At 39.6% G+C, this 21,776-nt stretch overlaps 2 protein-coding genes across 7 annotated transcripts; one reads left to right on the top strand and one right to left on the bottom strand.

Annotated features, from left to right (window-relative positions):
• Positions 1-31: 31 nt before the first annotated feature.
• Positions 32-11,088, top strand: LOC119774068 (receptor-type tyrosine-protein phosphatase V-like). Of its 4 annotated transcripts, none has more exons than XM_038271373.1 (11): positions 32-122; positions 2,601-2,706; positions 2,996-3,095; positions 3,174-3,267; positions 3,357-3,433; positions 3,520-3,654; positions 5,656-5,778; positions 5,868-6,025; positions 8,249-8,384; positions 10,213-10,274; positions 10,371-11,088. In XM_038271373.1, exons 2-11 carry the CDS (start codon positions 2,702-2,704, stop codon positions 10,579-10,581), a joined length of 1,101 nt encoding a protein of 366 aa, XP_038127301.1. In that variant the 5' UTR covers positions 32-122; positions 2,601-2,701; the 3' UTR covers positions 10,582-11,088. The 4 variants fall into 4 exon arrangements, with proteins under 4 accessions (XP_038127301.1, XP_038127303.1, XP_038127299.1 ...); XM_038271375.1 differs by lacking the exon at positions 32-122 and adding an exon at positions 2,179-2,381 and having other exon boundaries at positions 3,177-3,267; XM_038271371.1 differs by lacking the exon at positions 32-122 and adding an exon at positions 2,179-2,381.
• On the bottom strand, positions 11,037-20,926 carry LOC119774066 (glutamine-rich protein 1-like). 3 transcript variants are annotated; one of them, XM_038271369.1, is made up of 12 exons: positions 20,770-20,926; positions 19,743-20,033; positions 18,707-18,799; positions 18,481-18,639; positions 17,320-18,096; positions 17,059-17,236; positions 16,814-16,968; positions 16,396-16,510; positions 16,097-16,205; positions 15,201-15,349; positions 13,767-13,857; positions 11,037-12,619 (listed from the first exon to the last, which is right to left on the bottom strand). In XM_038271369.1, the coding sequence occupies exons 2-12, from the start codon at positions 19,995-19,997 to the stop codon at positions 12,433-12,435; spliced, it is 2,268 nt and encodes a 755-aa protein (XP_038127297.1). In that variant the 5' UTR covers positions 19,998-20,033; positions 20,770-20,926; the 3' UTR covers positions 11,037-12,432. The 3 variants fall into 3 exon arrangements, with proteins under 3 accessions (XP_038127297.1, XP_038127296.1, XP_038127298.1); XM_038271368.1 differs by lacking the exon at positions 20,770-20,926 and adding an exon at positions 20,617-20,763; XM_038271370.1 differs by lacking the exon at positions 20,770-20,926 and adding an exon at positions 20,617-20,763 and having other exon boundaries at positions 18,481-18,621.
• Positions 20,927-21,776: the final 850 nt, after the last annotated feature.

The following is a 21,776-nucleotide window of genomic DNA, read 5'->3' as shown; positions in this document are numbered from 1 at the left end:
AGGTGTTGAATGGGAACCAAATGTTTCTAGTCTATTTAAACTTCTATCATCCATGTTTAACTTAGTCCTTGAGTTTAGTTTCATAAAAAGGAGTAAAAAAAACAAACTGTCCACTAAGACAGGTATGTTTATTTTTTTACCCAACCTTATGAGCCCGGTTGTAAGAACGAATATCAGCTAAAAATACATAAGTGTTGCATTTTGTAGTATTTGTCCTTTTAAATTATTTAGCCTATTACATTCCTGGTTTTTATTTGTTGTTATTGATCGAGAATTTAAGAAAAAGATAAGCTGATGAAATACACATTTTTAAATAGTTAAAATCGTTGCCAAGTTTTGTAATAAGCAACATGCTGCTTAAACCTAATAAGAAATAGTTACGATCTATGAAGTAATAATACTGCTAAACCCTGATATCAATGCAAACTGTAGCTGTAAAAATATATGGTTAGTCTCTCTAAAGGTTTCATCCTACATTTACTGTGCAGTCCGACACGGTGATGGCAGCATCATGACATAGGCATGTTCCACTATGTTTTTTGTTAGTTCTTATGTGCAACAGTATAAGATTGTATCTGTAATGATTGTTTTTACTGTGACATATATATATATATATATATATACACTATATTGCCAAAAGTATTTGCTCACCCATCCAAATTATTGGAATCAGGTGTTCCAATCACTTCCATGGCCACAGGTGTATAAATTCAAGCACCTAGGCATGCAGACTGTTTTTACAAACATTTGTGAAAGAATGGGTCGCTCTCAGGAGCTCAGTGAATTCCAGCGTGGAACTGTGATAGGATGCCACCTGTGCAACAAATCCAGTCGTGAAATTTCCTCGCTCCTAAATATTCCACAGTCAACTGTCAGCTGTATTATAAGAAAATGGAAGTGTTTGGGAACGACAGCAACTCAGCCACGAAGTGGTAGGCCACGTAAACTGACGGAGCGGGGTCAGCGGATGCTGACGCGCATAGTGCGAAGAGGTCGCCAACTTTCTGCAGAGTCAATCACTACAGACCTCCAAACTTCATGTGGCCTTCAGATTAGCTCAAGAACAGTGCGCAGAGAGCTTCATGGAATGGGTTTCCATGGTCGAGCAGCTGCATCCAAGCCATACATCACCAAGTGCAATGCAAAGCGTCGGATGCGGTGGTGTAAAGCACGCCGCCACTGGACTCTAGAGCAGTGGAGACGCGTTCTCTGGAGTGACGAATCGCGCTTCTCCATCTGGCAATCTGATGGACGGGTCTGGGTTTGGCGGTTGCCAGGAGAACGGTACTTGTCTGACTGCATTGTGCCAAGTGTAAAGTTTGGTGGAGGGGGGATTATGGTGTGGGGTTGTTTTTCAGGAGCTGGGCTTGGCCCCTTAGTTCCAGTGAAAGGAACTCTGAATGCTTCAGCATACCAAGACATTTTGGACAATTCCATGCTCCCAACTTTGTGGGAACAGTTTGGAGCTGGCCCCTTCCTCTTCCAACATGACTGTGCACCAGTGCACAAAGCAAGGTCCATAAAGACATGGATGACAGAGTCTGGTGTGGATGAACTTGACTGGCCTGCACAGAGTCCTGACCTCAACCCGATAGAACACCTTTGGGATGAATTAGAGCGGAGACTGAGAGCCAGGCCTTCTCGTCCAACATCAGTGTGCGACCTCACAAATGCGCTTCTGGAAGAATGGTCAAAAATTCCCATAAACACACTCCTAAACCTTGTGGACAGCCTTCCCAGAAGAGTTGAAGCTGTTCTAGCTGCAAAGGGTGGACCGACGTCATATTGAACCCTATGGATTAGGAACGGGATGTCACTTAAGCTCATATGTGAGTCAAGGCAGGTGAGCAAATACTTTTGGCAATATAGTGTATATATATATCTATCTATCTATCTATCTATCTATCTATCTATCTATCTATCTATCTATCTATATATATATATATATATATATATATATATATATATATATATATAAATGCATATTCTTTACAAATTGTCTAGAAAAGAGGACACCGATCTCTAGAGATTTCCTAGAACTGATTAGAACATTCTGTTAAAAAGAAAGGGTTGACTTTACAAGAGGAAATAATAGCTCAGGGTTTCTCACGCTTCGTCCCTCCCCTGATGTCTTATGGACCTTCCCCGCCCACCTTCCCCACCCATGTGTCATTTCAAATTGCCATGAGACAGCTTCAGAAAGCCTTAACACAACCTGGCAACCTTAAGACAACCTGTGGAGAGTGGAGAGCTCAGATCGAGCTTCTAGCCCTGTCGAGAACTTTAGTCGATTGTTTTGGGCCTTGGAACGACAGGTCTGAAGCAGACATGCCACACTCACAGTGTTAGAAACTCGACCAACAGGTTTTCTTTCTTGTCAGGTGAGTGGGCTGATAATTGTTCTTTGTGAATATTTGGATTTGCTCCTCCCTTAAAAATCTCTCTGTCCTAATGGGTCCCCTGAAGGAGATGTTTGCCTTGGATTACTCATTTTAAAACAGAAAAATAAAAGATTAGAAGTTGACTGTACTCCTGACTTGTAGCTAAAACAATTGGTAATCTTAGACTTTAGTGTTTACTCTTTTCGTTTCTTTTGTCAGGATTCTTTGCATGATCAGCACTGACGTCATGACCACAGCTTTAGACTGTCCCCACTGAGTTGATTCCTAAAGGACAGGATTGTCTTCAGGAAAAACAAAACATGAGGTAAGCTTTACAGCAAATTCATTGGCATTTAAAAGATTGCTTGAAATATGAGGTTTGGGGTTATTTTTGAATTTAAAACTGTAGGTTTCATTTCAAACATTGAACAAATATCTTTTATTGTTACACAAAACAATGTTAGTAATGTAATTTAGCCACATTTACAGTCAACTGTAAATGTAAACTGTGTTTTTTAGGGGAAATAAACGTATTGTGATTGTAATATTAGATGAGTGAGTTTAGTTTTTGGTCCTTACATTTAAGTTGAATTTTATCAAATGATGTTTTGAAGGATGGAGACTTTCTCAAGATCACAGATTCTTCAAGAGTTGAATTCTCAGTGCAACAAACTGGCTGCCAATAACAACCGAGGCTTTAAACAAGAGTTTGGGGTAACGACTACAAGCATAAACAGAGTTTTTATCAAGGGTAAAGTGTTTATAATGTGTTTTTATTCCTCTGATTCTCAGCAGGAGCTGAATGATGTTGGGAAAGACCTCCCCAACAGAGCAGGGGGCTTGGAGGCCAATAGAGAAAAAAACAGATACCCTCACATTTTGCCATGTAAGTGAACCTCTTCTTGTGTTGCTGCTGATTACCATGAGTATATCTGGACATTTTTGAGATCTTCATTTTACTCAATCTAATTGCAGATGATCACTGTCGTGTGAGGCTGTCAGTTCAAAACCAGAACCCAAATTCTGATTACATCAATGCCAGTTTTGTCCCTGTAAGAGAGCTCACTCATACTCTTAGCTTGTGTCACTTTTCCCACCATCTTAGCCTCCCTGTGACCTTTTTTTTTCCTGCATTTAGGGCGGAGGATCAGAGAGAGACTTTATCTGCACCCAAGGTCCTTTGCCCAACACTGTAGCAGACTTTTGGAGGATGGTGTGGGAGCAAAACGTCAGGATAATCGTCATGGTGACCGCTCTGAGACAAAAGAGCACAGTGAGATTCTCATTTGATTTTTTCTGTTTTTCTTTATTTATTTTTTTTTTTCACCTAAGAGACGTACTAGCAGCTTATCATAGCTTTCCCCAAATTCAGTTACAGAAGTAGGGAACAAGACTTCATTATGATTTTGAAGAAAAAAAATAACTCCAGTTATTCTAGCAAAGGCTTAAGCTGAAAAATATCCCTTGTGGGGATTATATTATGCATAGGGTCTAATTAGATCCTTTCAACAGATTGCAAAACCTCACAAAACACTTGTTTTTGTTTTCAGTTGCCTGGCTCTGTCCTAACTCTATCCAACCACACAGCACACATTAACAAGTTGCACTATTATGTGTATTATGTGGCAATAGTGCAACCATGAAGGTGCTACAGAGAAAAGCTTCTGGTCAAAAATACTTTAAATCTTTTGATTAATACTTTTTTTTTGTTATTATTAGTTTTTTTATCTATAAAGTCAATCAAATTTTAATGATGAGAAAAGAAAGTGAACCTCTCTCAGCATTTCAAATATTACAAATCAGAAAATAAAAAAACTGATCCGGTGATTCTCAGGTTCTTCTTATTATAATCTCACTTCATTATTTAAAAAAAAAAAAGTCAAATTTTTCAGTAGCTTGTGGTATCACCTTCAACATTAACAAAAAGTTTAGGTTTTTTTTTCTCATCTGTCCATAGCACATTCTCCCAGAAGCTGTGTGCCTTGTCAGCAGATAGTTTAGAAAATTCTAGTGGCTCTGTTATCATTTGTTTTCCATAATGGTGTCCTCCTTGGTCCTCTCCCATTAAGTCCACTGTGGTTCAAACAATGATGGTGTGACATTGATGTTCCTTGAGCTTAAAGTTCACCTTCAAGCTTTTCAGAAGTCTTTTAGGGCTCTTTTGTTACCATTCATATCATGTCTTTCCTCCTGCTGTCACATCCAGGGAGGTTGGCTACAGCGTCACAAATACATTTCTAGTCATATGTGCAGCTGTTGTCACAGAAGTATTGAGCTGCTGGAAATGGTCTTATAGCTTTTACATTTAACATGTTGTCTGTATTTTCTTCTAATCTCCTGAGACAACTGAACTTCAAGTCTCCTGGTCCATGTTGAGTGTGGTACACACCATGTCACCAAACAGCAAAGTGACCACCTGCAGCCCTATATGCAGTATATTATACATTAATAATAATAATAATTGAACTTTACGGGTCTCACATTGGAGAAATTTATCTCTGAATTTAAAACATCCCCTTTGAGAGCAGTGGGCTGCCACCATGGGGCTCCCGGTGAGCAGTGTGGGGTTAAGGGTCTTGCTCAGAGACCCCGAGTGGCAGTCAGTGGGAGTGGGGCTCGAACTCAGAACCTCAGGATTCAAAGCTCTATGCCCTAACCAACAAGCCGCCACTCCCCTGCATTACACTAATTACATGATTACAGACACCCAAGATGGTTTGCTCACATCATTTTTAGTCCTTACTAGCAGGTGTTATTTTGACACAACATTTTGACTCCACTGCTTTAGAACATGGAGTTGGCTCCTCATATTTTTTTAATTTTAAGTTTTTCTCTGAAACGTATAGAATATAATCTTGAACATGTAGAGATATTTGTTGTTGTTTCCAGAATTATCTTGTAAACTTTAAATTGTCTCAAAGTACAATATACATCCTGTCATATTTGTTTTCAGCAAGTTTTTTTTTACTCATTACTGCTGCTTTTCTTTCTTTGTGTTTTGCTAAATTCCACCTGTTTGCTTCAGGCCATCTATCTACGAAAGCTCTAGTTTTTATAGATTTTCAACACTGAGGATGATCCGTTCATCAGGGGCATTTGCTTAACAAATCATGACTCTTATAGAGTCATGTTGGCCTCATCTGTTTTATCACAGTGTGCACTTTTATGTTTTTGTGCAGTTGAGGTTAAACTAAAAGCATCATACTAAAATAAAAGTGTACTTTATTTTACCAATTCTGTTCTGCATGAGTGACTGTGTCTCTTCTGTGTACAGATCCTGTGTGATAAGTATTGGTCGCTGGAAGAAGGGACAGTGTATCATGGACTTTTCCAAATAACAACAGTGACTCGGAAACAGGGTCCAGATTATTTTGTGACAACCATTAACCTACGACAGGTTAGAGAGAGGCCTATCCCCCTCCCTTTAAATTTTGCACTGACCTATTACCCCCTATAGGCAGAACAGATAACATGTTTGTTTTTCAGAGGGACCTGCCGAATGACAGGATAATCACTCACTACTACTACCCGTCCTGGCCGGACCAGGGTGTCCCGAACCCATTTTCTTTGTGTGCATTCACTGAGCATGTACGGCAGCATTTGGAATCTCTTCCCCGCCTGGGTCCAGCTGTGGTTCACTGCAGGTGAGATGTTTGAGTTTAACACCGTTTTCTTCTCTAAAAACTCTTTGTTTAAACAGGGTCGCCCCCAAAGATTTGGGGCCCCATGACAGACATTGACATGGATTCCAGAGAGGGCACTTAAAAACCTTTTTGACTCCAGAGAGAGCACTTTGACACGCATTTTTACTCTAGAGGGGGCACTTTAATGTATGTTTTGACTCCAGAGATGGCACCTTCATTTGTGGTTTACCTCCATAGATGGCATTTTAACACATATTTTGACTCCAGAGAGAGCACTTTAACATGCGTTTTGACTCTAGAAAATGCAGTTTAACACGTATTTTGACTCCAGAGAGGTCACTTTAACATGCATTTTTACTCTAGAGAGGGCACTTTAATGTATGTTTTGACTCCAGAGATGGCACTTTCATTTATGGTTTACCTCCATAGATGGCACTTTAATACGTATTTTGACTCCAGAGAGGACATTTTAACATGCGTTTTGACTCTAGAAAATGTAGTTTAACACGCATTTTGACTCCAGAGAGGACATTTTAACATGCGTTTTGACTCTAGAAAATGCAGTTTAACACGCATTTTAACAGTGGTGTCAAAAGTACACACATTTGTTACTTAAGTAGAAGTATAGATACTGAAGTTTAAAAACACTCTGGTAAAAGTTAAAGTATGAACTTGAACTCTTTACTCAAGTAAAAGTGTAAAAGTATGTGCTCCAAAAACGACTTAAAGTATAAAAGTATAAAGTAACCTTTAAAAAAAGAAACAGTCATATGCCACTATATGAATTTTAAAGCTAAATTTTTCAACTATTTTGCAAAATTTCTTTGAGATAGGGCCAAGGATGAGGGAGATCTTGTTGGTCTCGATCTCCCGATACGCTCTCGCCTGTGTCCGACCTTTAAGGCATTTCAACATCTTTTCTGAATCCAGCATTGTAGCACAGCATAGACAATTCATGTTTGCAGTTTGAAGAACACCTGCTTGCTTCTGATGATTTCCTTTGGCGGCACAAATTAGCACAAATTTGACAAATAGCTAACCAATGAGTGTTTGCATTATATGACTCATCCAATGACACTAGTTTTCACTACATGTGAATGGCGGCAATGATCTGCATTGGATGGCGCACATGACGTGAAATAAATATCTATAAACATTAAACCAAAGCCAAAAGTAACGAGTAACATTTTAAAAATTTAAGGAATAGAAAGTACAGATACTTGTGGGAAAATGTAATGAGTAGAAGTCAGAAGTAGGAAGAAAAATAAGTAATGGAGTAAAGTATAGATACCTAAAAAGTGTAATTAAGTACAGTAAAGAAGTATTTGTTCTTTGTTACTTGATACCTCTGGCCACAACTGATATTAACCCTCTAAAGAATATGACATTTTCCTGTTGCATGGTATGTTTGTGCAAATTCCTAACTCTGTGTGCTTTCTGGTTTAGTTGCTTGGCCTCTGTGTTATTTACAGACACATGATAGGCTAATTACAAATACTGGATTAACCGTGGTTTAATTTTCTTAAAAAAATAAATTAATTAATTTAAAAAAAATCAACAAACTTCAATTATTTTCTGTTTAAGACAAACAGCAGTGCACAGATGGCTGGCCCTCTGATCTTAAGGAGGGTTGACTCAGTAGTTGTAGCCAGCAGGTTTTATTATTTTACTCAACAGGTTAATGATCAACTGTTACTCAGGTAACACCTTTCTTAAAAAACTGAGTCACGTGTGGAACGTCTTTCTCCGTCTCTCCTCTTTCTCCTTTCTTTTTGTTCTTTTTTGAAAACCAGACTTTGGTTTCTGGGGGTGCTGCACTCTTTAGCCATGGAGATTTTTTCCACACTGCTGTTACACATTTTCTTGTTTATTTGATTTATTCATTGTCACTATGTCAAATGATGTGAGTGTGGCACTAAAACCCCGATACAAGCAAACTGCTGCTGATAGACGGGGGCCCGATGCACAAAGGTAGGACCTGTGGACCAAACCATTTCTTGAAATGGGTTGGTTCAGAAAAAAAGGGCCTTTTTTGCCCTTTAGTACTGAGAAATCTGTGAGAACACAAAGATAATTTTTGTTACCGTCAGATTTTCTTTATATTTGAAATATATTGTGGAACATGTCTTTGGGGGACCTTCAGTCACAGGCCCTTGGAATCTTCCTGTTCTCCCCTACGATGCCCCTAGGTCTAATGGTTATGTTTTTGGCTCCTGTGTTCAGTGCAGGCATTGGCCGGTCAGGGACGTTCGTGACATTGTTGTGGCTGATGCAGCTGTGTGTGAGAGGGATCCAACCTGACATCAAAGCTGCTGTGAAGGACCTTCGGCTGCATCGAATGTGGATGGTCCAGACTCTTGTAAGTCTACCCCGATCAACATTTTTATTGCTATAATTACTTAACAGCCCAATTACCACCCAGTTCCACTCGGGTTAATCACGGCCTTGAAACTATTCACAACAAACAATGAACAGGCAGGTCTGATTCACATCTTGATAAACAGAATTCAGTTGGTTCCAAATGCAGATCCAGATCTGGTTTTATCCAGACATATAGTCTTAAATGCAAATCTAGGGATCTGAACTTTATCCTAATTAGCATAGAATATAGTCAGATGCAGTTAATCATTTACTACCAACTGGCAAAAAGTTATCAAAGGAAGCCCAGGAATAAAATTGTACAATGCGGATCAAGTAAAAGGCTAATCCCATTCCTCCAAAAAAAAAAAAAAAAATATTAAATCTAAATTGATTCTGCTGAACAGCTTCTTTACATTTTAGTATCTAACTTTGGATGTGAAAAAAAACATCTAACATGGACATGTTCAGAAACAACTTTCTTTCCTTTTTTAGCCATTTTGGCAAAATTGCATTTGTTCAAACTACTATTCGATGTCTCACTTTGGGATCCGCTTTTAGTGTCAGACAGATGTCGTCATACCAGAATGCCAAACAATGCTGCTACTGCAAAAACAGTTCAAATCATCACCCCTCCAGCACCGTGCTCAACAATTGGTACAAGTTATGCTGATATTTGTTAAGGCTGTATACATACATTCACACAGCAGCACTGAGTACTCATATTCATAGGCTTCCTGTAGTTGCGTGCCTTGCACATCAACATGTGGTAGAAAGCTGTTATCAAACACTAAGAATATCCAATTACAACACAATTACTCTACCAAACAAAGCAAAAGGCCTCCTGTTTTAGTTTTGTATAAAAAATGCATTTATAACATCGAGATGAATAAAATATAACTTTAAAAAAACAATTTAAATAAAGTATTGAATATGTCAGCAATGAATTTGAGTGAGAAAACTCATGAATGTTCTGCCAACAGCTAACAGCTAATAAAAAACCCGATATTAGGTTTCACATAAAAAAAAAAAAAAAAAAAAAAATGGTTTTGCATTCATATGACTTGGTTGTAAGCACATGTAAAAAATTACAAACCCTAATCTAAATGAGAGCACAAAAAGGGACAACTGTAACTTTAGGAGGATTGTGAAGCAAATTCCATTCAAGAGTTTGGCGAAACTTTACAGAACTGGGACTTCAGCTGAAACTGAAGCTTCAAAAGGCCTTACCCAGATATATTCAGGCTGCAAATGATGCATTTCTAACCTGATTTAGGATGACAGTCATCTGTTATGGTCTATGGCACTGGTCTAAGGAGAAAAATAGAATTGGTTGCCTCTAACAGTGCTTGACATCCTCATAGCCTGACCTAAACCATTGGAATTATTCATACAAAGTGTATTATCAGAAGGATGACATGAAACATCAAACCAAACAATGCATATGAGTTTAAGTTTCCTATAAAAGGAAGCTCAGGTGTGCCACAGGCTGACCTGACTGAATCTAGACCATCCTGTACTGATATAAGCAATGCAAAAATTGCCCCAAAGTAATGCATCCTCACTGTAGTGTACATTCTTTTCTGTGGAACATCTATGCATTAAAAATCCTATTTTATTGAACTTATGAACTATTTAAATTGTCACTAGTTATAAGCCATAAAAATCCAATTGAAACTTTTGAAATGTAAACTTGTGTATAATTAATATTTCTATGTAGATTGATATATATCTGACATATTTTAGCTATTTGCTTCAGACCCTTTTCACTTTCCTGACGCATTCCTTGTTTCAAAATAATTTTATAATCTTCTTTTGTGTGTACTCAGGAACAGTATATACTTATTCATCACTGTCTGTTACATTGGCTTGGCGAAGGAGTATCACCAAGGTAAGAATTGAGAAATAGGCCCTCACTGAGAGCAGACAGGCAGGATTAGAAGGTGATGCAACCTATAAGAACTGAACATCTCCTCTTTCACGGCAGGCAACAGATGCAGGGACCGGGTTTGATTTCTAACCAAGCCAAGAAGGATCGACCGCAGAGCTCAGGGAGGAGGAAACGACAAAGCTCCCAACAGAAACCTTCGGCAGACCAACCCCAGAACACAGTGCAGCAGAGTTTTAAACCTGGGAACCTGCTGAGGAGGCTGATACCCTCCTTGTCACAGATGAATCAGGCATCGCAAAATGCCTAAAGACATTTTGAAGAATGCATAGAAGCGCTGAAAAGCATGACATCTGATGTAAAAGAGAAAATACATTCTTCATGCTGCTTAATATTGAACTTCTAAGGGTGTAGCTAATGACTGCAGATACGCTGCTGTATGTACACTGAGAAGCCCCAGAGGCAAAGAACTGCCGTGACAACACAGATAAATGTTTTTAACACCGACACAGCAGTTTGTACTGTAACCAGGATGAAAAACTAAGGGAATAATTCATCAGGCTAAACCTGTTATTCTGCTAATCTACTATTCATGAGAAACGGAAGCTGCTACCTTTGCATCCAGTAAAATACTGCAGGCAGAGCCTTTTTTTTAGGTCAACAAAAAACTTCTGAGCTAATATTCCTGGTGAGGGCAGCTGTGGGGCTTTTTTTTTTAAATCTCCATTGGTGATAGAGCACTGCTGACATGTATTATATTAACTGTTGCAATAAAATTTCCCATTTTATTCCTTTCATATTAAAACTATCAAGCCCATCAATCGGGTTTCAGTTTGCAGCAAAGACAGACACATTTTGTAGTGGCTGTACAAAAAAGGTCATGTTTGAAAAACACAGGCACTGCCATTCTCCTTAAAGGACTGAAACTCATTACAGTTCATGGAGAAACTACTGGTATTATACAATATAGAACATACAGGGAAAACCCAGTCTAAGTCTTTAATCATTCAGAGTAGAGTCGACATGAAGCGTTGGATCCGTCTATAATCCTCGATGTCCTTTAAAGATAAAGTTTGCGTCCACAGCGCTTCCTTTGCCACACCTTCACCCTGTGGCAAGTGCTATTAGGTGGGGCCAGAAAGTAGCAATAAAATCCATGCTGGATTTATTTCCGGGCTGCAAGGTGGTGCACTTTGTAGCACTGTTGCCTTGCAGCAAGGTTTTGGGTTCGATTCCCCGTCCAGGGTCTTTCTGCATGGAGTTTGCATCTTCTCCCCGTGCATGCGTGGGTTCTCTGGCTTCCTCCCACAGTCCAAAAAACATGACTGTTAAGTTAATTGGCCTCAGGTGTGAGTATGAGTGAATGGGTGCATGTCTCTACATTGCCCTGCGACAGACTGGTGACCTGTACAGGGTGTACCACGCCTTACGCCTATAAACTGATGGGCATAGGCACTGACCCAACTGCAAACCTGACGGAAAAGTGGGAGAAGATGGAAGGACTTATTTTCTAACAAGATTCAATACAGGCGAGCTCCAGCAGAGGGTGCACTTAAGCAATCTCAAAAGCTCACCATATCCGAATGAGCAGTTGACTCAATCCAGAAATGTACCATCAGAAAGGATTTACATGACTTTTTTTTTATATCTAGCATCATCTTTCTAATACAGTTCTCTAATACCACTGAAGTTTTCGCCGTGAGACTGTGTGACCAAGGCAGACAATGAATAAAAAAAAAGAAAAGCAGCAAAGTGTAAGCCAACCATGGTGACAATTGGAAATATATTACAGATTAAAACAAGAAAATTAACATTTATACCAGACTATCGGTCGGGTGAACCAACAGTTGGAATAACATTTAAATTAAATTTAGGTCCACTAAAAATAAAGATTAGACTTTAAATCCTTTGGCCAAAAAAAAAAAAAGACAAAAAAACAGGCAACTGCCTCAATGAGACAGATCCTCCTCTGTAATGATTTTATGTTTATATACAGTTTGTGTCCAAGCTAGGCTGGCACATAATATAAACAGATACATGCCACCCCCAAAAAGAAAACAGAAGTGGGAGTAAGAAGAGCAAACTAGTTATAATGAGCTTTCAAAGGCTGGGTGATAAAAAACAGAAGTTCTTTTTTGTTTTTACATCTCCACCGGTCCAACTAGTGGACGCTCTCCGACATGTTAAGGGCTTCCTGGATTTCACGGACAGCAAGAATTCGGGTGAGCATCTGCTCCAGGTGCTCTCTGGGAATCGGTTGTGTTGAATACCAAATGGGGCTGTTTGGAGCCACCACGGGCTCAGGAGTCAGGTAGAAGGTGTCATTGCGACCTTTAGCACTCTGAGGACTGAGGAAACACAAAGGAATAGCATTATCAGGATATTTCCAAGACTACATTTACATTAAAATATAACGCGTTTCTAATCTTGCAGATACAGCAAAGATGATAATGTACCTTTCTTGCAATACATTGATGCTTTTTTAAAATAAACATAAAAGAGCTGTAGCCATTTATGCTTTGATAACCTTCACGTTCATTAATTTTCTGTTGACTTAAAAACTGGTGCCTCTTTTAAAGGAACGTGCAGAATTTCTCCTTTTCTCCACGTTATAGCCACTGGAATACAAATTGTGGTATTGGTCACAATCAAAATCTGCCAGGAAAAGTCTAACTGGTGGATGAGTAGTTAAGGAATGTTGAGGCCAGAGGTCTCCGACTCCAGACGAGAAGAGCTTCTAGTCTGACCTAGATAATGCTCATCACTCTTCATTTCCTCTGCAGAGCTTAAGGCTGAGTTTACTCCTGCTTTCTGCAGTTTTAAGTGAATCTCAGTTGTATAAAATGTTTTGGGTTTTTTTTTACTCATGAAGTTATCAAACATAACTCAAATGTTTGGTTAACATTAAATTCCCCCAATAACATGTCACTGGTAGGTAAACAAGTCTGCATTCTTCTCAAAATACCTCAGGAGAAGGTTGATCATGTGGTTTTTCTTTTATTAAAGGGATAGTGATGAAGCTCGGGACTGTAATTTAACTGAAGTAGAGAAGCAATGGGAACAGTGTTTTTACTGTTAATAGAGAGGAAAATTAATAACCTGGATAAATATCAGTCATCAAAGGAATACCAACATCAGATAAAAAAAACAGTGCATCACTCAGAAATTAAAGACCCAACTACATTTGTGTCATTGGAAGATTCTGTCAGTGTTTGAGACTTTAAGAGCTACAGTTGAGATGATATTTTACAGTTTTTATAACCTTTCAGAAAGCCTGACTGACATATATTTTAAAAAAATGAAGTAATTCTTTTGAGAGAACATCACAAGAAAAAACTATTTAGCAGTTTTTAGTTTTTTCTTTTGATTTTTCATGATGAAACACAACATAACATCTTATCCGCTCAACTCCCAACAATCTGCCATTTTATTTAATGACAGCAACCAAATAGAGAAAATTAATTGTCTCATTATAAAAAGCTGCTTTATATTTACCATTTGAAGAGGTAGAAATCGTAGAGCTTAATAGGGCAGCGTAGCGGGTTCTCAGGGTCCTCCAGCTGTTCCGAGTACATGTCATCTGTCACTGAGAGAAAAAAAAAACAGCCAGTCATCCTTACAATGGGGAATTTATTATCAATAATAAATAAACCTTAATATTTTGGATATTTAAAAGAAAGCACAAGGTGATACCTTGGTATTAATACCGTGGCCAAACATCAAAATTTGAAAACAGAAAATAATAAATGGCATTGCTACAATTCTGCAAACTGACTGTTATTCATTTGATAATCTGTGACAAAGTACACAATATCTATGTATACGTGACTTGAGGACATCAAAAATGGGCCTATTTAATGTGGACTCGAGTCACATGGCTTGGACGGAGTCATGAAGTTGAAGACTTTAGACTCCACTTGACAAAATGTAAAAAGACTTGCTACTCGACTTGGACTTCAGCCTTATGACTTGACAAGACCTTCTATTTTCCCCAAAACCCAAAGGTTAAAAAGAATAATCTAAATGCTCCGTATTTCTCATGGTGTCTATGTATGTGCAAGAATGGGGTTTGTAGGGTGGGCAGTTGGTCGGAGCCCTAGCCTCTGGAGGCCTACAAAGTCTGAAGACGACAAGAAGGGGGATTTACTTTGGAATGAAATGACACCATGGTAGAAACCCCCTTGTTGGGAGGGGGAATTTGAATTGGGCTTTACACATGATATATCCAACAATAACATTTAAAAATATTACACATGAACTTAAACTGTGACATTATTTTTTTAACTGACTTATGTTTCCCTGTTATTTCTCTTTATGGTCATTACTACTCATACTCGTCATCTGCTGTTCATCCGGGAGCGGTGGCAGCAGTCGTAGTACAGCCTCCTGCAGCTCTGCTGGGGGAAGCCTGAGGTGCTCCCAGGCCAGCCGAGACATAGTCCCTCCATCGTGTCCTGGGTCGTCCCCTAGGCCTCCTCCGGGTGGGATGTGCCTGGAACAGGCATCCAGGGGGCTTCCAAAAAAGATGTCAGAGCTACCTCAGCTGACTCCTTTCGATGGAGAAGCGGCTCTACTCTAAGCTTCTCCCGAATGACTAAGCTCCTCACCCTATCTCTAAGGGACAGCCCCGCCACCCGTAGAGAAAGCTCATTTCATCCGCTTGTTTCCTGGATCTTGTTTCAGGCATGATCCAGATTTATTGACCATTGGTGAGGGTAGGAACGTAGACCGACCGGTAAATCAAGAGCTTTTCCCTTTTGCTCAGCTTTCTCTTCACACCAACAGACCAGTGCAGCATCCATATTATAGCAGCAGCTGTACTGATCTGTTCATCTATCTTGTGCTCCATCCTCCCCTCACTCATGAACAGGACCTTGAGATACTTAAACTCCTTCACTTGAAAATCTTAAGATTAGTTTAACCTGTTACCTTTTTGTCCGATGAACCTCTCTGCTGACTTCAGGTACCGTATGCTGGTGCTCTTGTCTTTGGGATTGTTGGGACTTTTCCTGGTGTGTCTCAGCACCTTCGAGAAGGCCAGTTTTAGATGCTGCTCCACTGTTTTTAGATGGAAATGCCTAGAAAAAAGTAAACCATTAAGCAGTGAGGCAGGCATCAGTTAAGGATTCAGTTTTAAAGCTGTTGGATTAAAGTGTGATGCAGGAAAAACGAAAATAATAAAAGAACTAAATAAATTAATAAATTGATGAGAGGAGGATATAGATGATGGAGCGTTTTTTTAACTATTAAATTGTGAAAATTGTCATGAAGAAGAAAAACAACATGCTAAACGGAAACTTCATTTTGAAAAAAACCCTTGCATTTTTATATACGTTTTTGCGCTTCAATACTTTTTTGGTGTTTTTTTTAGTTGTAACAAAATTTATATATTTCTCAAAACTGCGATGTAAATGCTTTTTTTGGTCTGCATCTGGACCTTAGTGAAGAAAAAGACCAAAGAAAAAGACCGGAAGTAGGAAGGATGATGGTGCCCACTAGATCCATGGCTGAAACATAAATACATCTCATGTGCTTAAATCTGCCGCTGCCACGCTGTATTCAGAATTGTCACGCGAAGAATTGTATTCACGTGTGATTTTCAATGTACCTGCGATTTACTGCAAAATACCACATTTGTTTCCTATCTTATTTATTGGGCATAGAGCAGAGTCAGAAATCCTCAGCTTTGAACTTTTCAGGGGTCACTTTTAGGGGATTTGATTATGCACTGATAAAAGACGACTGATTTCTTAAAATATAGTAATCCTTTTTTTTCATTAAATTTCTGTAAAACCGTCAGAGCACAAGAGGGCTTTGAAACTCACTTTGTATTGAAGAACATAAGCGTTGTGAGCAGTGTTGATGGGGAATGAGCTCCCAGCTGTTTACATTCCCACAGCATCTCCTCTGTTACATGACTGGGAATAACATAACCTGCAGAAAGAGGAATAGAGCAGAATAACAACAGCTGGAAGGTTTGTAAAACTATTACGCACGCAACTTTCTTTATAAAGGTTAGCAGAAATAGTTGATTTGTAGGTCATTTTTGCTGAGTACCGATCAAATGCACACAAAAATAATAAAACTCCTGAAAGCAGAACAAAAACAGCACATGTGGTTGTACCTAGCGGATGGACAGACGGCCTCCAAGGTTCCAAAATCTGATGAAGACTCTGGGCGAAACGAGTATAGTACTGATCAGAGAAGATGTCGTCAACTCGACCGTTATCAAATAGATACTGCAGGAAAAAAAAAAAAGAGATGCAGCTCATTAGTGGTGTCATTACTTCTAGTCCACTGATAGCACTGATGTTTGGCGAACAACTCAAACACATTTTTCAATAAAACAGTCAAAATAAACATTAAAATAATTTAACTATGTCTTATTTGGAAAGGCAGCCAAATGCTAGTTCAATATTTATGGAGAAAAATAATAATTTTTTAGTTTTGTTCATAAATGACTGAAATGAAAAGCTCTGAGTGTTGACCAGAAAATGTTTCAACTATGCACAGGGTTTTGGGGGTGAATGAGGATAACTCACTTTTTGTATGCATAGAAATACGTAGTACAGAACATCCGCCTCATAAGATTCTTCTTCAAGCCCCCGAGCCTCAGTTGTCATCAAAGACAGGCCCATGCAGAGCTCAGCAACCGCGCATGACACTAGGTCCTCCTGGAAACGAAGAGCCTGTCGTCCTGAAATCCCAGAGATGAAACTGTTTGAACAAGGTAATGTCTTTATACAGCCTGGTGTTTGTTTTAAATTAACACAAAAAAATCCCTTACGGCCTATTGGAGCAAGTTTGTTCTGGTCCGATTTGTCTAGCTCAGCGTTTTTCCGCTGAGCCCAGAGTCGCCACACGTCCAGCCCCTCCTCTGGTTTCAGTGTGGCGGGCAGCAGTAGCTCCTGTACCTGCACCTGCTGCTGACCTTGGATGTCTACTTCTGCTACGACGGTCTGACCCTACGCATTAAATGAAACAAACCTCAGCGGAGCTGAAATCAAACACCTGCAGGAATAAAGTCTAGTGGATACTGTGTTATTACCTGTAGCTGCTGTCCATCCTGCCCAGGCAGCCCCTGTGTGTGCAACACCTGCTGCTGTGGGTCCCAGATGATAGACTGTGTGGCGTTGGAGTAGCCTTGTACTGCTACGGGAATGTGGATGTTTCCATTCATCAGCTGGGCAGGGAAAAGTGTGTTTGCAGCTAGGGTGTGCACCACTTCTTCTTGGGTGCTCATCCCTGCAGAGCTTGTTATGCTGGAAACCGCCTGCACAGTTTGACTCTGACTAGACGGGCTTTTTAACTTGTCACTTTCGACTGTTACTTGTGTTGGCATTGTGGTCATTGTTGTAGTGTTTGTCCCTGCCACCTGCACCGTCCCATAAGCCTCCTGGGGGATGGCAATATGTGTGACCTGCTCACGGCCTCCAGATCCAGCAGGAGCAGAGTAAACAGGAATGGTCCAGGTCTCACCTGTGGGACTTGTTATAGTCCCAGTGGCACTGTAAAGGTGGGAACTGTCTACAGTTAGCAGGTCTGGCCGCAGGGAAACATAACTTTGCTGCTGCCCCTGACCCTGGGGGATAGCCAGGACTGTGGCTACCTGCTGACCTGGCAGGGCATAGGACACTGTGATGGGCATGTCCACCTTACGCTTTTTGGCTGGCTGCAGGACCCCTGCTGCTTGGGATGTGGCAACTGTGGTCCCCATAACCCTTCTCTCTGCACTGTCCTGCTGCTGAGTGGGTGAGAGGGCACCAACGGTCTGGATCTGGATCTGTTGTCCACCTGCCACAGCGGCCACAAGCTGGGCTTGCAGCTGGAAAACACAGGATTGAATGCAATAATAAAAACACTATTTTCTACTGTGTTTTACATCTAACAATATTACAAATTCCCACTGCACAAGCTGTACCAATAATAAAGCATGGCAAAACCTCAGCTTTATTAGAACATGGGAAGAGATACTCCAAGAAATCAACTGTTGGTCAGGATCAGATTTTGCATGAAGCTGCTGACCACGGGGTCAGCTTGAAACAAAGCATATGTTGACATATAGGCACAAATACACCCTAAATAAAGATGGGAATTTTAAGCATCAGTAGGTCTTTTAACTGGCACTCTTAGAATTTGTTAAATTCCTATCCTGTGACATCTTGTGAGCTAAATGCATTCCTCTAATATCATTAGTTTGTGAAGATACCTGTTGTTGCTGTTCCTCTGTTAGGTCCCCAGGCTGAATCAGCTGTGCAGTGGTTACACCTTGCAGCTGCTGATGGGAGCCAGCAGGCACCTGGAGAACCTGACCAAGCATCTGACCTTGCTGCTGTCCTTGAATCTGCACCTGAGGATAAGTATAAAACTGAGAACATTAATTAGAAATATACTTCCAAACAGAAAATGCTAACATAATGTTATAGTTTGCAGACCTGGACAATCTGCTGCTCTGCATTCTGTTGGACAGACTGCTGCTGAGATGTGGACTCCTGCATCTGCTGCTGCGGTTGGACCTGGACCTGAACCTAGAAGAGAGGGCAAAGTTCTATTTTCTACAATAACTACAAATTAAAAATAATTGTAGGTCTGAGGTCAAGGTTTAACTCTACAAAAGAAATCAGGAGTCCCCCCACATCCTGACTTCTCTAAACCTACATTAATAAGACATTTTGTAAGTATTTACAGAAGAATATCTTTAAAATGGACTTTATTTGACCCTTTATGACTAAAATGTTGTTTGAAGACTGACATCTCAGTTGTTCAGTTTTGATGCATCCATCAGGCATCCATGTTAAATGGGTCCAACCTAGCAACGTTGAAGTGGATGCATTCTGGATGGATGCTGTGGATACTTAGAAGCAACCAGCATCAAGCTTAACTCAGAAACCAATGACAAATCCAGGTAAGGTGAAGGTGAAACAAGTAAAAAAAAACAACAACAAACAAAAAGAACCTTGTTAAGTACATGCGAGACACACGAGTTAAAAACAGTTCTGCAATTCTGTGTTTGGCCATGGGTGGCAGTATCATTAGAAAACTCTGTAATGTCTCTTTAAATGTCACACTGGTGTTTTTTTCAGAAAGATGCTACACATATTATTGTTTATTAAATGTTATTGGGGCTGACCATTAACAATAACTACAGCTTTTAATTTAGGATACAATGCCGCCAATCCTTGTTGTAACCTTAAGCATCTTGGACAGCACAGGGTCAGATCTGCTGCCAAGCATGTTAACAATATAATGAATAAAGTAAATTATAACAATATTAAAACATGCAGTATGTTGTATTTTGTTATTTTAATAGTTAGGTTGATTTTACACATAGTGACAATCTAATAAACAAACATGAATGGTATACTGTGCAGGCCAATATAACTATTTTTTTTATGTCTGCAAATACCTTCAAAAAATGTGTATCATAATTTTATTTGCATTGCTGGGTGTGACCAAGTCTTGCTTATTTACCGGGCATGCCAGTTCCAACAGTGACCCAGCCACTTCTGTGCTGTCTGTATAGATGCAGTTTGCCTCTTGTTGGTAGACCATGGTCGTAGTGGTGGTTGTAGTGTCTCCACTTTGTTGGCTGAATTCCTGCAGGGCATCAGGACCTTTGCTGGCCAAGGACTCCAGAAACTCCTTCATGCGATGCTGAGGGATGCTTCGAGCTTTCTGTCTCACAAGCTCTTCATAGGAGCTGGAGCCGTCCATGGAATTATTCATATCTGTAGACTGTGATCACCCAATTGTGGTGAAAATCTGTAGAAAATGTAGTTGTTTATAAGAACATTTTAGAATTCCAATTTAAAAAAACATATTACAGACATGGTGACTTTAAGGGGTGATAACACAATTTATCACTAAATTCGTACTGAAAGGGAGCAAAACGGCTGGTGATAACAGGGACAGAGATTGTAATAGGAAAGGGTTAATTCGAGTTGAGTGTAAACGAGCAGGGACAAAAGCGCGCTCACTTTCCAAATCTGACGCAGCAGTCGGTAACAGCTGAATGATGAAACCGTCATGCTTAAAACTGGATTTATTTCACTGTGATGTCTACATTTGAAGGCTTGAACAATCGTTTACCAAGCTATTGATTACACAACACGCTAGGTTAGCCAGGTACATTGCTAACTAGCCGCGTGTTGTTTCCAAAATTTAGCTTTTCACTGTTCCGTTGAAAATAAACATCGAATCTAGCACCTCAAATGGAGGCGGCGTTACTGCCTATCAGCATGTTGTGTTAAAACCCACAGCCCCTGTCTAACCCCCTTGTGTCGGACCTATTTTTTTCTGATTACACTAAAGCTAACAGGCTAAAATTAGCATGGACACTGGCTACCTCTCTCTTAAAAAGGTCGAGCTTTAAGTCGTTCCCAGCGCTCCTCTTCCAAAAAGCATGAGAGCAAAATGCTTTTCGTTTTTCTTTTCAACAGCCAATTAAAACTTTGTATTTTTCCGTTTGCTGTAGTATTTTTCTTTTTTTTTTTTTTACCTCTACATTCATATTCCGTTGGGCGCCATCTTACAACAGCGTCCTCAAACCAATGGGCTACCGATTTGCAACTCAGAGGTGTTATCGCGGTATTCACGCCATGTAGCATCGCGAGATGTTTCGTTTGCCATGTAGTTTGTTAAAGGAGACTCATGCGAGCTAAACACCAGGCAAGACGAAGTAGATGTCACGCCACCTTAAAACACATTTCTCCCAGAAGGACGCTCTCAGTGGTTCACGGGCTTCTGAATCTTTTAAGGTAGTCCTGCAGAGATTCGCCAAATATTCAGTGGGGTCCTCTGAAGCTATGGCAAGGCGAGAGTTAATTCCCACGCATTTAATCCGGCGCGGCTTGATTCCCACGTTTTCTAATGTTATGGTTTAATATGTTTGGTTTAATATAGTATCATATGGATTTGTTACTTTAAAACTTCACACAATTGCTAAACTAAAGTCAAATGTACTCGGTCATTGTTTACATCAGTTGTAGATGCTACAAAAAAGCTTTATCAAAGTTATCATAGCATAAAATAAAGCAAAAAAATTAAAAACTGAGAAGAATGTGTTGCATTTTGTCTGACCAATAGTATGGATCCAGATAAGTAGAATACATTAAAACTTAATTAATTGATAGAGTATGTATGATTTTTTAAAATTAATGTATAACTTAAAAGGAACAAATATGTTCTTTTTTACATCTCTTTGCAGGTGATGAAGCAGACTGAAGATGTTTAATCTTTTCTCCTTTTTTTCCCTTTCCTGTTCTACTTACATTGGAGTGTCCATGTAATCTGTAATATTCCCTGCATTAATTATAATAAAGCTATTTATATGCAAAAATCAAGCGGAACACTATGGTGATAGCCATACTGCTCCACTTGTGAAAGCAAAATCTGTTGGGCTCTTTTTTTGGCATCAAGGCAATTATTCTTGTCACATTGCCAGACAGAACACTGTTCAAGAAAAAAATAAAAAGGTACAAATATTTTTTTTTAAATCCAGGTACA

Source organism: Cyprinodon tularosa, unplaced genomic scaffold, assembly GCF_016077235.1.
Source record: "Cyprinodon tularosa strain WSP-4 unplaced genomic scaffold, ASM1607723v1 ctg8, whole genome shotgun sequence".
Classification (NCBI taxonomy): Eukaryota; Metazoa; Chordata; class Actinopteri; order Cyprinodontiformes; family Cyprinodontidae; genus Cyprinodon; species Cyprinodon tularosa.
The sequence above is the reverse complement of the archived record's forward strand: the minus strand, read 5'-3'. Positions and strand labels throughout refer to the sequence as shown.

Bases quoted from the DNA above. Each gene is read 5' to 3' on its own strand.
- LOC119774068 (XM_038271373.1), top strand. The intron at 3,655-5,655 runs GTGAGATTCTCA...TTCTGTGTACAG, and splicing joins CTCTGAGACAAAAGAGCACA to ATCCTGTGTGATAAGTATTG. The intron at 5,779-5,867 runs GTTAGAGAGAGG...TTTGTTTTTCAG, and splicing joins CAACCATTAACCTACGACAG to AGGGACCTGCCGAATGACAG.
- LOC119774066 (XM_038271369.1), bottom strand. From the start codon at position 19,997: ATGAATAATTCCATGGACGGCTCCAGCTCCTATGAAGAGCTTGTGAGA. The intron at 18,640-18,706 runs GTCTGCAAACTA...TAATGTTCTCAG, and splicing joins CAGAGCAGCAGATTGTCCAG to TTTTATACTTATCCTCAGGT. The intron at 13,858-15,200 runs GTAACAGGTTAA...TTTTTCTCTCAG, and splicing joins GAGGTTCATCGGACAAAAAG to TGACAGATGACATGTACTCG.